Raw genomic sequence first — 14,699 nt, forward strand, 5'->3', positions numbered from 1 at the left:
AATATTTGAGTTATGCTAATGTGAGTAATAAAAGCAATATCCCCACACTGGTTTGGACCTTATGATGGCGTAATTAAAATGATCTAATACTAATACCTCCCCCTTCTTTGAAATCTGGCCTGCCTGAACGAGTTTCTCAACTAGGTGCTTTTTACCAAAATGTTAATGTACTCGAGGACAAACACCGCAAAACAAGGTGAGGGTTAGTTTGACACAATTTTGTAAATATACTATATATATATATATATATATATATATATATATATATATATATATATATATATATATATACATACATATATATATATATATATATATATATATATATATATACATACATATATATATATATATATATATATATATATATACACCTTACATATGTATATATACACACAGTGTGTATATATATATATATATACTGTATATCGATGTGATTGACGTGTTTGTATGTGGGCGGGTCAACCAAAATGGGCTGGCGTGACGTCATAGCCTGACGACAGTATTTGACTACCCAATTCTGAAGAAACGGGAATTGTCCGTTTACGGCACAAGTGCGTGCGCGCGCCCCGTGCGTGCGCGCGCATGTGTGTGTGTGTGCGTGTGCGTGTGTGTGTGTGAGCGTGTGAGCGTGTGTAGCGGCGGCGGTGGGAACGGCAGCCAAGATGGCGGCGCTGAAAGAGGAGCGGAGCTACGGGCTGTCCTGTGGAAGAGTGAGCAACGGCAGCAATGTCTCCGTCTTCCACGTCAAACTCACTGACAGCGCGCTGAGGGCCTTCGAGGGTTACCGGGGCGGCAAGGTAAGAGCACCCCCGGCCAAAGCGAAAGGAGACATTTCGGGCTGAGGGGAGGGAAGGAGGGAGGGGGGTTTGTTGGAAGTGTGTCCGCGAAGCTGTGACAGGCGGCGGCGGTAGTAAAGCTGGAGTGTGGAGAGGGGGGGAGGCGGTCGACTCCAACTCGCTAACCCGCAGCTTGAGCCCCGACAGGCGGCCACACCAGGGGAGTTTAGCGGCCGCTCGGTTCCCCCACTGAGCCGCTTGACTTGAATGAGGTAGCTAGCTTTTCTTTTTTTTTTTTTTTTTTTTTTTAACCAGCAAGAGCCAGACTTGCGACTGAAACCTCCACTGGACACTCGAGTTTCATATTTTATTTTATTTTGTTTTATTTGGGGATCATTTCCCCTCCCAGGTTAGTTTGTAAAATGTCATATTTGTCTCCAAACTTGTTTCCAGAAAGTTTAAGCCGTCAAAACAACCTGGTGAAGCAGCCAGCAAGTGGCCACACCATCAGTGGCAGCTTCTTCAAATAAAACAAAACTACTACAGTGGGGCATTGACTTTCGAGTTTAATTTGTTCCATGATCTTAACTCAAATCACTCCTATCTCAAAACGAACCTCCCCCATGAATTCAGTGGAAGTGCCATTTCATCAAAACCCTCTTCTCCAGCAAACACATTTTTTATGTTTTCAATAAATAAGAAAAAACATCATATCAGTATTTAACAAATAATATTATAAAAATGTATACAATGAGAATATAAAGAAATGATACCATTTTATAGTGTAATTCAGACAAAAATCTCACCCACTGTTGTACCCCGCAGCAGGTGCGCTGTCAGTTTTTCATTAGCCAAGGTTCAGGCTGGGCGATGTGCCAGATTTTTCTTTTCCACAAAAAGTCAGATTTCCGATTTTTAATTGATTTTCCCCAACCCTCTTCAATATAAAGGGAAAGCAAATAACAGTGATATTATTTTAAGCTTGGAGGAAGTGGCCCTTTAAACACAACTAGGACCACAACGAACAATTATTTTTATAATCGATTAATCCGTCGATTTATTGTGTCAATCAACCGATGAATCGGATTAAAAAGCATTTCATTTGCCATCCCTTTATTAAAAAAACATGACGTTATTTCAAACTGACAGTGCAGAAAAAGCACAACATGAATGAATTGCAATTTGGTTACACCTTATCTGCTCTTTTTTTTTTTTTTTCACTTCACTGGAGTAGTGCAGGAAGCACACTCCTAACTCGCTCGCTTGCAAGTCAAGGTAAAAATCTGCCGAGCGAGGACTCTTATTTGAAAAGAATCATTGACGTGAATTATTTTAGTCCTAGTTTATGAACTGTGGCTGATGTTCCCCATGCGTGGGAATCAAACTATTGGCCCGGGGACCAGATATGGCCAAGATACATAATTTCACGTGGCTCGCCGAAGCAAAACAAGTGCATTTCTTGTTCAGTTTATTTATTTTTATCCAGAAAGAAAATATTGACCAAATTTGCATGCATTTTCTTAATTTTAACCAATATTTTTCACTAAATCCCTTAACATATAATGTAATATAATAATAATAATATAATAAAATGAACAGTAGGCGTATGATATTGGCTTGCCTTTTTCCAAGACTTCTGATCTCAGAGTACACTTTGTTTAAAAAAAATAAAAAATAAAAAAAATACATCAAATAAAATAGACAGTAAGAATTAGATACATGGCCATTTAAGACATATTTTTTCTTTCTTAAATAGATTTGAGTTACGAATGCTAGATGGCAGACGCTAACATTGCAGCCAGCGGTAGTTTGGCAGATATTGAACAATTTTTCAATAACGAGACCAAATGTAGTTCACTTTGTTCAAAAAGAGACGTTATGCTAACTTGTCTGTTTGAAAGTCCGCTAGCTTGATACTAACACACAATGCAAAACACCCTAAATAGGCAAACGAAGCTAGCAGCAGCGTTCTAACCCTCAAGGCAACCGTTCAGTTGTATGGTTTTCACAGTCACGCTGGCCCTCTGAAGGCAACTCCTACTATTTGCAACGCCACGATTATGGCCCACAAGAAAAAAAGAGTTTTGACGCCCCTGGGTTCATTTGTGGAGCTAGCTGCGCTGTGCTGGGGCTCGCTGCTGCTGCTGCTGCTGCTGCTACTTGCCCTGAGGATTGCCTTCTAACATTTCAGCCTCTATAAATATTTGACAGGGAAAACCTGGCTGGTCAGGAGAAGGAGGCCTTATCTCCTCATGCAATGTTTGTGTACAGCGCCACAAACAGATGATAAGCACCAACTCTAAATTGTGGCGGCTAATTAGCTTCCTGTTTGTCGGTTCTTTTTTGTCCCTTTTTGAAATATTGATATTTTCATGGGAGTGAATATTTGTGGAGTCAAATTCACACGTTCCATCGTGTTTGCGAAGAATTTGTTTTTTTCCAGGAGGGTTTGGTATCATTTTGAACCCTTTTTTTTTTTTTTTTTACAGTATTATGATAGTAGCTGCGTTTGCAAACACTTTGTCTGTGTCAAATATAAGTCAAAAAAACCCAAAACAAATCCAATGAGTTTGTGAGAATTTGATAGCACCAAAATAACTTTTTTATTTTTATTTTTTTATGTTATCGTAGCCAAGTTTGTAAAGAATTTGGTGACATCAAAATAATGCATTTTGGTGATATTATCATGGTTGCTGAGTTGGCAAGAATTTCATATTTTCGGCATTAAAATAACTTTTTGTTGTCGTAGCTGTTTGCAAAAGATTTGGTGGTGTCAACTAACACTTTTTAACAAAATTGCCGCAGTAGTCGGTTGTTGATGTATTTGGTCGTGTCAACATTTTTATGATATTCTAATTGCTATGTTTGCATAGAATTTCATAGCATAAAAATGATATTTTTTACAGTATTATTGTGTTGAAAACAACTCCTATTGACAATATTGTCATAGTTGCTGAGTTGACATCGAATTTGCTACTAGTGTGCGGCAAACCAAACATTGCAATTTGAGAATGTGCAGCTAATCCATGTTATCGATATCGTCCGATCTCACTCGTGGATAATCAGCGGTTTGTAATCTTGATCGGAGCGCCGCTACCCGCATTATTTCCGGCTCAAGGTTTTTGCTCATTTCAGGAATACCATTTTAAAAATACTCTGTTTTTGACACTTGTACCACCTGGATACAAGTGAATCCCGACCCTTCAACCACAAATAATGTGAAAAAAATTACACATTTGAATTAGGGATGGACCGATTATCGGCCGTGCCGATTATAGGCGCCGATATTTGGCGTTTTGATGCATGTTGGCATTGGCCTTTTTTTAAAATCTGATGGCCGATAAGAAATCAATTTAAAAGTATGTTGAAATCAAAACGAAGATATGTAAAAGTTGAACATTTGTCATTTAGAAATTTGGGAGAATTTCATTTACTGTAGAAAACTACCCCCTGAACTATTGTTTATAATTTCATGACAAAAATGTACCATATATTGCCCAAAACGTCTTATAATAATTTAAGAAATCAACATGATGCAAATCTGAAAATTTGTTCAATAAACATATGCTTGAAGACGTTTCAACAAATTGAAAAGAGTTTTAATTTTTTTTTTTCGATTTTGACTCCGATATTTTCCGTTTTACCGAAAATGAATATCGGCTCCAAATATCGGTTATCGGCCTCCTGAACTGCTGATAATCGGCATCGGCCCTGAAATAAGCATATCGCTCTCTCTCCGATTTGAATTGTATTGACAAAAGCCAGTATGAAAATAAGCCTGTGTGGTGCTTTGGTGACTGCCTCTGTGGCCTCTTTGACGCTTCCTGTTTGAAACGTGACCATCGTCCGGTCGTGCTCTCATTATGACAGCAGCAGCAGCAACCTGGAACTCGCCTTCCTCCTAATCGGCTGTGACTTCAGCCACGCGAAAGCCAATTAGGCCCTCGGCGCGAGCTTGAGCTTGGCCACTTTTCATCAAAGTTTTCGAATTTTCATGCGGAGGCTAAAGGGATTGCAGTCCTCAGCAATGATTACATAGCTTTTGCAGAAACTTTTTTTTTTTTTAAATTTTCTATGATCAGCGTTTTGAAAGCTTACCTCACTTAAAGCTCAAGTGTCATGGCATCGCAGAATATCCTTTCACAGATTGCACTTCATGCTGTGGCCCTGATTCTACCTTGGGAGGTGGAAAATTGCCAGCTGGACTTTTATACGGAACGGCGCCACGTAGTAGGCGGGGAAATACCAGCCTGTACAGGCAGTGTAAACGGGGCAGCCGTGACTTGCACAGCCAAATTACTTGCCAAAAAACGTGCAACCAGACTAAAGGAGGAAATTTAATCTGCAAACGACTGGCTTGACATGCATATTGCAGTTTTACTGTTTTCAGTCATTTTACACAGGCCTGTGCACTTGGAAAAAAGTTGGAGTCATTTTTGTAGGGCTACACAATCGAATTTTCATTGTGATCATGATTTCGACTGCCACGGTGAAACTAACGCGATAGTCGAGAAAAAGCGGGCTGTGCTGCATATTTAATCCACAGCTCTCTCAAGGGGTGGTCAGCCGACCACCAGGGGGCGAACTTCGTTAAGCTGCCGAAATAACAAGCGAGCAAACCTTGCAGCGGGATCCGAAAGTCACTCGGACTGAGTTTAAATATTTTGGTAAATGTTATTTTTCTATTATTTATTGCTTATTCCTCTTTCAAGTTTCATTTTGCATTGGAAAAACTGTTTCAAGTAGTGTAATAAAAATACGGATGTTTTTTTTCCCCCCCCCAACATAATGAATAATTATACTTAGCGATGGAACGATTCACTCAAGCCCCGATTCGATTTTCAGTTCACGATTTTTTTTGATTAGATTAGATTTTTTTTTTTTAAATGACTCCCATGCTTGCCTCTGTGCACTCGTGAGGTTCTGCAGCCACCCACAAACGCAATCAAATTTGATCTCCACGTTCAAAATGTGCTACGCACCTGGAATGAAAAAAACGTTTCAAGACGTCATTTTCGATAATGAAGCTAATCAACTCGATTTTTTTTTTTTTTATTAATCGAATCGATTAATCGGGGCGAATCCATTTTAAAGCGATTTTTGATTCATCCCTAATTATTATTATTATTATTATTATTAGTGCAATTTTATTTATATAGCGCATTTCACAGCAGCTGCAGCTGTAGCAAAGCACTATATGATTCATAATTGTGATTACGATATTGATCCAAAAAATAATCATGATTATTATTTTGGCCATAATCGCGCAGCCCTAATCCAAAATATACAGTGCAAGTCCGCTGATGTTTAATTTGTCCGATTTTTGCCAGTCGGTCTTTCAATCGGGCAATAATAACGATTCCGACCGCTCTCACTCAATCTGCAACGAGTGTTTTCCGATAAAAACGATTTCTCATCCTTGGTATTTGTCGCTGGCTTCGCTGCCCGCTTTCGGTTTCAACTCTGGACATTTGGTCCTCTTCGTGACACGGGGATGCGGGTCGGGGCTCGGTAGCTTGAAGCGGGCTAGCGTGTGCCACTGCCGTGGTTATTTAAGGAATGCTGACGCTCCAGTTTCAGCCGATCACGGGACGCGGCGAGAGAGAGGGATGACCCTAGCCGCTCGGGCCAAATAGGACTCCAAATGTCACAGCGGTCCTCAGTCTTGTGCGGCACCGGCGATCACGTACATTTTTTCCCATTGTGATCAATGGCTCGTTCGGTCAAATCGCAGCCAAAAAAGCGCCATGGTGGCAAGCTGTGCCTGTGGATGGTATGAGAAACAAAGACTTTGTTGTCTGCTTGCTATGGTGTGAAATGTTCTTTAAGACTTTTTTTTTTTTTTTTTTTTTTTTTTACAGTGTGCATTCAGATCAATTGTTTATTTTTTTTTTTCATTTATTATTTTCAAAATAAGGACCCTGAGGGGAAAAAAAAAAAAATCATCATATTTCAACTTTAATAAGAGGTCAGGATTGTGTCGTATGGCTGAAATATGTTTATATTTCATATCAGGGAATATTGATTACTGTTTTATTTGAACTATTTATAATGAGAAAAACAAATGGGTTTTTTTTTGTGTGGATTGTTTTTGTCCTATTTCATCTTGCTTGTATATATAATTTGTAATATTCAAGCAGTTAGACATTAAAGGGGGGGGTCAACCCAAACATTTTCTTTCGATTAATATGTCCTATGCGCCTTCACTAGTGTAAACGCGCCATTCGGATGAATATTGCGATTGCGTAATATGAGTTAAGCAACAAAATCCGCTCGTTTTTAGCCATCTCAGGGGGCGGCCATTTTGTCACTCCTGTCGACCGAAAATGACATCGCAGCTGCTCAGGGCCTCGGGTAACAACCAATCACGGCTCAGCCGTTTCCCTCAGCTGAGCCACGATCGGTCGCCACTTGAGCCCTGAGCAACTGTGACGTCGTTTCGTGAATGCGTGCTCACGAATCATTCGCCCGGCCGGCAACAGACTGCTTCACTCGTGGAGCCCAGCGCAGTGGCAACATCAAGAACCTATGCAGGAACACCAGCCCTTTCATGGAGCCTTGCTCAAAACTCAACACTGCACCAGTTTGAGCAGTTCCGGACACCACGCCCGCCCCACCCCCCGCCCCCCCCTCCCGGCTCCGCAAACATAGTGCTACCATCAGCCCGTTCGTTTGAATAGGCTGCTGACATGCCACTATTCGGCGGGACCTGATCCCAGAATGTTCCACAGAGCTAACCTTGGGGACAGAGCACAGGTCCGGACCGCGGGATTGATGACGAGGCCGCGGTTGCCGCCAACGGCAAGCGGAGTCGGTAGCAAGAAGTGTTGTTAAAAGGGGAGGGGCGACATCGGCGCGTCGGGGAATTTCGTGATGCCAGGACACAGCCGCTAGATTGAACGCCCGAGGCTCGCCATCTCCCGCTCTTGTTTTGTACATCACGACACATTTTGAATGGTCCAATTGAAGGTGGTCATGCCAGGACCTCTGCGACGCTTTTTCGTTTTCGATTGACGTTATTCCTCTCCGCTAAATCTCTGTTTTTGCAATGCAACAATAGGAACCATGTCTTAAAAAAATATATATATTTTATTATATATTGTAGGGATGTAACGATTCACTCGGGCTCCCTTTCGATTTTCAGTTCCCGATTTTCGATTCGATTTTTAAAAAAAAAATTGCTAGCGGGCCTGTCCCTGTGCACTAGTGTGGTTCTGCAGCCCTCCACAAACGCAAAGATGTTTGGCGCAAAAGCACCCTTTGATCGACACATTCGAAATGTGCTACGCGTCTGGAATGGGGAAAAAACGTTTCAAGACGTCGTTTCCGATAATGAAGTGAATCAACTCGATTTTTTTTTGATTAATCGAAGCGAAACGATGTTTAATCGATTTTCGATTAATCGTTACATCCCTAGCAATTACCTTTCGATCAATATGAAAATAGAGAGAACTTTTTTAACGTCTTTATTTGCTATTGAAACATGTCAAAGTCGTTCACTGCCAGCCGTTTTATGAACCGAACCCGCCAAAAGACAGTCGACTTTTTCTTTTCTTTTTTTTTTTTTTTTTTTTTTTGGGGTTCTTTAGTAGCCTAAAGTAGCCTAAAAGCTGACTTTGATCATAGTTCCGCCAATTCATCATTCCTTTTCGATCAAATGTGGGAAGCTTTGTAGCCTTTGTGTAATTGTGGGCGGGCGGGCGGGCGAGCGGGCGTTGTTTTATCATTTCTCAGCATTCGCCACCAAATATTAGGCCATCAACGAATTCATCATGCGGTGAATTTTGTAAGCAAGTCGCTTTCCCAGCAAGAGCTGTCACACGGCCAGTGGAGTTTGCGGAACCTTTAGTCTGTCAGGAATGTCAAGACGGGATTTGCACCACCTCGCTCGCTCGCTCGCTCTCCGAATCCCGTGACGCGAATACAATTCCTTTTGTTTGGTTTTTCGATGACAGCCAACGGAAGCTCTGAAAGTCTTCAACCGGCTTCCTGGCACCCCCAGTCGCGGTCACCAAGTTGAAGTCAACTGATTTCATCTGCAAAAAATGGGTAGCGGGCGTCAAAAGTGCGGCAATCAAATCACGCGAGTGCTGCGCGCCTCCGATGGGACAAGCGAAAATGTCGCGACAACTTGTGACTGCCGTTGAACTGAAGCTTTTTGTGGCCTTTGGCTCGTGACCCGAGTTGGTCAACGATACATTCCAGAAAAAAAAAAAAAAAGCCGAACTCAAGTGAATTGCAGGCTTGGCGGCATGAGGGATTGAATGCTTCGTACGTGAGAGCACAAAAGCGCCATCGCCCTGACCTCGCGTGACCTTTTTTTGATTTCATTTTGAACCAACATGTGGAGGGGGAACAGCCAATTGGACTTCCTCTTTGTGGCGTGTGCGCGCGTGTGTGTCCGTCCTCACTCTTTGCTGGAATATGAGTCAGATTTCTTTTTTTTTTTTTTAAACCCCCAAAAAAAAAAAAAAACCCTTTAAACTTTATTCAAATTAAATTAGCATCAGGAAAAAAAGTGCAGAACCACCCAGAGTCATCGTCTAGCCAACCATCATTTTAAATGAACCCGGTGAACCTGGAACCATGTTTTTTCTTTTTTTTTTTTTTTTTTTTTTTTTGAAATGTCAACATGGTACCTAATATGTTAAGTGCATTGTATTAAATCAAATATGTCTCTCCTTCCATGTTACTGTTTAATCTTTATTGTGATTAAGCCCAACAAAATCCTTCTTAATGTGCTCAGCAAAGACAGGATCACGTTTGGAGGCTTTTTTTTTTTTTTTTTTTTTTTTTTTTTTTTCCCCCGTTTTGCTAATCGTGACAAATGATTGCGTGTCACCAGTCGACCGGGGCTGAGTTTATTCTGCTGCTGCGAGTGTGTCCGGGCGCGGCGATAGGCCGACGCTCGGCTCGCTGTTGATTCGATTGATTGCGCGTTATCGTTTGGTTGACTGCCGATTCCGTTGTGAATGTTGTTGCTAACCAACGCGGCGGCATCTATTGAGGCACGTGCACTTCTCTGGGAAGGCGTGGAAACGATGAATCGGCGCTGACCTGGATGTGATCAACATTCATGATTTTTTTTTTTTTTTTTTTTATAAATGTGCTATGAGAATTGATTGATTGTCTTTTTTTTTTTTTCTCTCTCTTATTTTAGGTCCTGTCGTCACAACCGTTGATCACATTTAATGGGAACCAAGGGGTAAGTCATGCACCCGCACATTTGTTGATCTGTTTGCAAATTTTTAGCTCAACTCGATGAAGCGGCTTTTTTCTTTCTTTATTTATTTATTGATTGATTTTTACCTTTAAACATAACCACACGATCGTGTCTCTCATGTGTTGCTCAATGGCTTCAAGACAGCGTTCATCAACGATTCGTAGGGCTGCTCGATTATGGGTGGGGAAAAAAAATCACGATCACGATTGTTTTGGTAACAATTGAAATCACGATTATTCAAATGACAATGTGTTTTTTGGGACAAAACAAGAAAATGTTTAAAAATAAAAAAAGATATAAAGACACATTTCCTTGAAACACAATAATTAATAAGTTTGAAACAACATGTATAAAATGTATTAGTTATTATAGAATAAGAAAAGGTGAAAATGTATAAATCTAAATCCAAGAATGATTTCCTAGTGTGTAAACAGTGTATTATGTATATATATATATATATATATATTTGATATATTTGATATTATATTTTATATATATATATTAATACGTTTTTAAGATTCCTCCCAATTTTGTAATCGTGGAGTGTAATAATTGTAATTGAATTTCAATGACTTGCGCGGCCCTAACCGATTCATTCCAAAAATTGGCAGCGTTCTTCCTGATCGATTAATCGTTTCCGCTCAGGCATGTCTGGCTCCGGTCCTCGAAGGCCGCTGTCCTGTGTATTTGATATTGTTGGATGATATCGGTCAAGTCACCGTGATACGTTCCCATTTCAGCTGCGAGGGGCAGTCATTCGAAGTTCCCCGAGTCGAGTCCAGACGAGGCCAAACAAACTAAAATTCGATAAGCTGTCATTAAGATGAATGCATTTGTCACTCAGAAATCAAGGGCAATGTAAAAAAAAAAAAAAAAAAAAAAAAAAAAAAAAAGGCGCTATACAGCTGCTTGGCTGTTAACTACAAAAATATTCTTACCCTCGCACATTTCTTGAATCGTTCCGTAAATAATAAATAATCAAATAAATGCCATCAGGAATAAAACAAGTAGTAACTAAGTCAACCACTTTCTGCCATTGTGGCCTTTTTTTTTTTTTTTTTTTTTTTTTTTTTTTTTGGCCCGCCTGAACCTTCTCATGCGTCATGTTTGTCGCACGCGTATGAATCAGACGCCTGGCGATTGGATCTTTGGGTCTCCGAATACGTGGAATGCCTCCTCAAGTGATGCAGCAGACATCGCTCCATTTGGAAAATGTGTTGCCGCTGAGGTCAGAATGTTGGGCGCAAGTGCGAAAGCGGCTAAATGACACAGCAGATGCTTTCGTGACACCATTTCAAGCGTTCGCTCTCCCGGCACGTTTAGGCAGGAATTTCTTTTTTTTTTTTTTATTCTTACGACATTGTTGTGTCATGTCATGTAGCCCAATTGTGCGCCTTGACCCCATCGGGGCTTTCGTCCACATGGCGTCCGTCTTTGTGGCTTTGAATTTGTCCTTTTTTTTTTTTCTTTTTTTTCTAATGAGTCCATCCTGAAAAGAGGTATTGTTTTGTCGATGCCAAGCAGAATGAAAAAGATGAGCAGACTTGCAGGCACGACAAAGCAAGGAGGGGGGGCGGGCGTTTGGACAGCCTGTTTAAATCCACTCGTACCAGTAGCCAAAGCTATAAACGGGGCATTGTTTGGAGACAGGATGTGCCGTCTCATTTGGCGTTTTAGTCATGTCTTAACACTCACCTCGTCTGTTTTGCGGTCGCAGTGAGGCCAAGCACTCACAAGTGCATTTTGCTTGTAGTTGTGGAACTCAATCAAAATTGTTAGCCTAGCTTGTTGCTGCAAGAGATGTTTAGAACTAGAGAGCAAAAAAACGTTTGTTGAACCTGGCTTAGGTTTTACTCAAACAGTTTTCAAAGTAACAACTTTTCATTCCTGGTGGGTTTTTTTTTTTATTTTTTTTTTTTTACATCCAACAGTCTTGCTACCCATCCCACTTAAATGTAGCCTGTAACAAAAAGCATTTCATTATGTGAAAGGAGCACAAAGATGAAGAAAAACATAGTCTGGTGGAGACACAAGTAGGATTACGGACAATGTTACCGTATTTTCCGGACTATAAGTCACTACAGAGGACAAGTCGTACCAGCCGTAAAATGCATCATAAAGAAGGGGAAAACGTATATCTGTCGCACTGGAGTATAAGTCGCATTTTTGGAGATGCATTTGATAAAATCCAGCACCAAGAACAGACATGTCATTTAGAATTTAAATGACGAACAATTTAAAATAAAAATAGAGGCAACAACAGGCTGAATGTGTTTACGTTACATTACACAACACAAATAACATGTGAAATGATATACAGGTCATAATGTGTGAATAATTTCACACATAAGTCGCTCCGGAGTATAAGTCACACCCCCCCGGGCAAACTATGTGGAAAAGAAAAAAAAAACGCGACTTATAGTCCGGAAAATATGGTATTTCTTTCTGATAACTACTGAACAAAGTGAGTAAAAAGAAATTAGAGACAGCTTCTAAGTGGAGTTTGTCCGTCTTTACCTCACTGCCAGACATTTTCAGACCCTTTTTTTTTACCCTAACATTTGAAAACAAAATGATAAATTCCTGGGATTGAATGTCTGGACTGTGAAAAGACAAAAATATCATCTTTGGCAGTGAATGAGTTGAAGCAGCTCCACACAGCAGACATGGCTACGCCTGCCTGACAGGTATATGTCCAGCCGGTAAAGTGGTATCCGTGTCATAGTATCGGCACTTTTTTAAAAAATCAGAATTTGAATACAGACGTACTCGTAACATCCGCCATTTGGCACTTCGCGACCGTCCAATTAGGATTATGCATTTCCCACGTCTCCGTTCCGCCCCCCCCGGCCCTATTCGGACTCTTCTCACTAACAAATTGTCCGCGTGTGATGAGTTTGGTGCCTGGGAGCCATTTGGTGTGGGGGAGCCTGGCTCTGGACTCATTCTTTACAGTGAGTCACCGAGTCAACTGCGTCAGTCCTCTGTTGCTCCCCCCCCCCCCCCCCCCCCCCCCGCATCACAATCATTCTCACGCCCATCTCCCCCTGGCTTTCGAAGTCATCCGACTCAAATTGCAGCATTACATTTTACACCCCCCCGTAATGTATAGCCGCAGAGCCGCCAACCGAGCACTCTCTGCCAATAACGCTGAATTACAAACCTGCGTGATTGACGCCTTTGCACTCGCTGGGCCTCGTTGTTTCCGTTGGTTTTGTTGACCGGTGGGATCGAATGCAAAAAGTTCAACCGAAAGAAGACTTGCGTACAATCGTAGCCATCCCAGAGAAAGCAAGGTGACATTTCTCCGCAGCGGGGGTCGATAAAAGGTCGCGGAAAAGCAACTCTTTGTTGCTCTATATGTCGAGAGCAAGTGTGTGTCATGCAACGCCGGAGTGGAGCGAAATGGACGGGAAATAAAGGACATGTATTTATAGCGGGCCACCTGCAGCCCTTCGCACGTGTCAAGCCCTTCAGCAAACGGAGCCGAGCCGGGGAATAGACCCAACGTAAGAGTTCCGTTTTTTTTTTTTTTTTTGGAGCTGAGGCTATTATGTTTTTAGAACAGTATCTTCGAACAATTCATTGAGTCATCCAGCAAGTATTGATTTTTGCCTCGTTCGAACAAGCGCAGGCAGGTATTATTTTTGTCCATTTTGGGGTTGCCAGCGACACGTTTTACGTTTTGTTGTCGCTTTTGAGTGCGTGTGACTTTAAAAGGCGGGACCCGGCCCGGTGAGTGACGTGTCCGTCAGCGAACGAGAGCGGAGTTGGTCGGTTGACGGCACCGGTTGGCTAGCGGCTCGCTGTTTGTGTGTTGAGTGACCGACTGGGTGACAGTTTGAATGCGCTTGTTATCAATTTCTTTCTATCGGTAAAGTGACTGAAGTTTCATCGGTATCTGTGTCTATCCTGGACCAATTCCTCGGGGTCATCACTAGGGATGTAACGATTCATTCCAGCTTCGATTCGATTCGATTTTCAACTTTCACTTCCCGATTTGCGATTCAATTCGATTAATTTTTTTAAAGACATCATTTTCGAGATGAATTTAATCAACGTGATTTTTCAAATGATCAAATCGATTAATCGGGACAAATCGTTTTTTAAAAAAACGATTTTTTGATGAATCGTTACATCCCTAGATAACTAGCGGTGGTAGTCTGCATTAAATTGTCAAACGATGTTTACATAATTGTGAAAGCCAACGCACTTTATCTTCTTTTTTCGGTGTGACAGAATCCCAATCTTAGCGTAATTCACATCCTACAAGACCGAAGATACAATTTGTCTTCATACTTGTACTGTTGACGTCCAAGTGTTGACTTTTTGTACGTATGTTCAAAGACAATTCGCTTGGAGCATCGCACATGTGCCGTATACAATGAAAGAAAAAAAAAAAAACCGCGAGAGAAATGCCTTTCATATTTCATCGTTTATAGCCAGAAAACCGTCGAATGGAAAGCAGTCGTGTCGCTTTAAGAGGCTTTCCGTGTTTTTTCAGTAAGAAGAGTCCTGGAGCACATTTGCAGAGGCCCCGGGCGGATCTTATAGTTATTTCAAATTCAAACAATGACCTGTTTTAATTGTAATGAGATGGAAAAGAAGAAATATTTCATGCATTCCCACGCAGATAGCAGAAGTTTTCAATTATTTTGAATCGGGGAGGGTGGGGGGGGATGACCCTGCCGTATATC

The 14,699-nt window shown here is 41.3% G+C and overlaps 1 protein-coding gene across 1 annotated transcript in view; it reads left to right on the forward strand.

Annotated features, from left to right (window-relative positions):
• The first annotated feature begins 511 nt into the window (after positions 1-511).
• The window catches only part of ell (elongation factor RNA polymerase II), a 29,245-nt gene continuing 15,057 nt past the window's right edge, over positions 512-14,699 (forward strand). The window contains exons 1-2 of the mRNA XM_086048049.1: positions 512-800; positions 9,940-9,984. Of these exons, the coding sequence (XP_085904175.1) occupies positions 666-800; positions 9,940-9,984 (180 nt within the window). The 5' untranslated portion in view covers positions 512-665. The remainder of the gene's footprint in view (positions 801-9,939; positions 9,985-14,699) is intronic.

Source organism: Filicampus tigris, chromosome 12, assembly GCF_054856515.1.
Source record: "Filicampus tigris isolate MCC_2025a chromosome 12, RoL_Ftig_1.0, whole genome shotgun sequence".
Lineage (NCBI taxonomy): Eukaryota > Metazoa > Chordata > Actinopteri > Syngnathiformes > Syngnathidae > Filicampus > Filicampus tigris.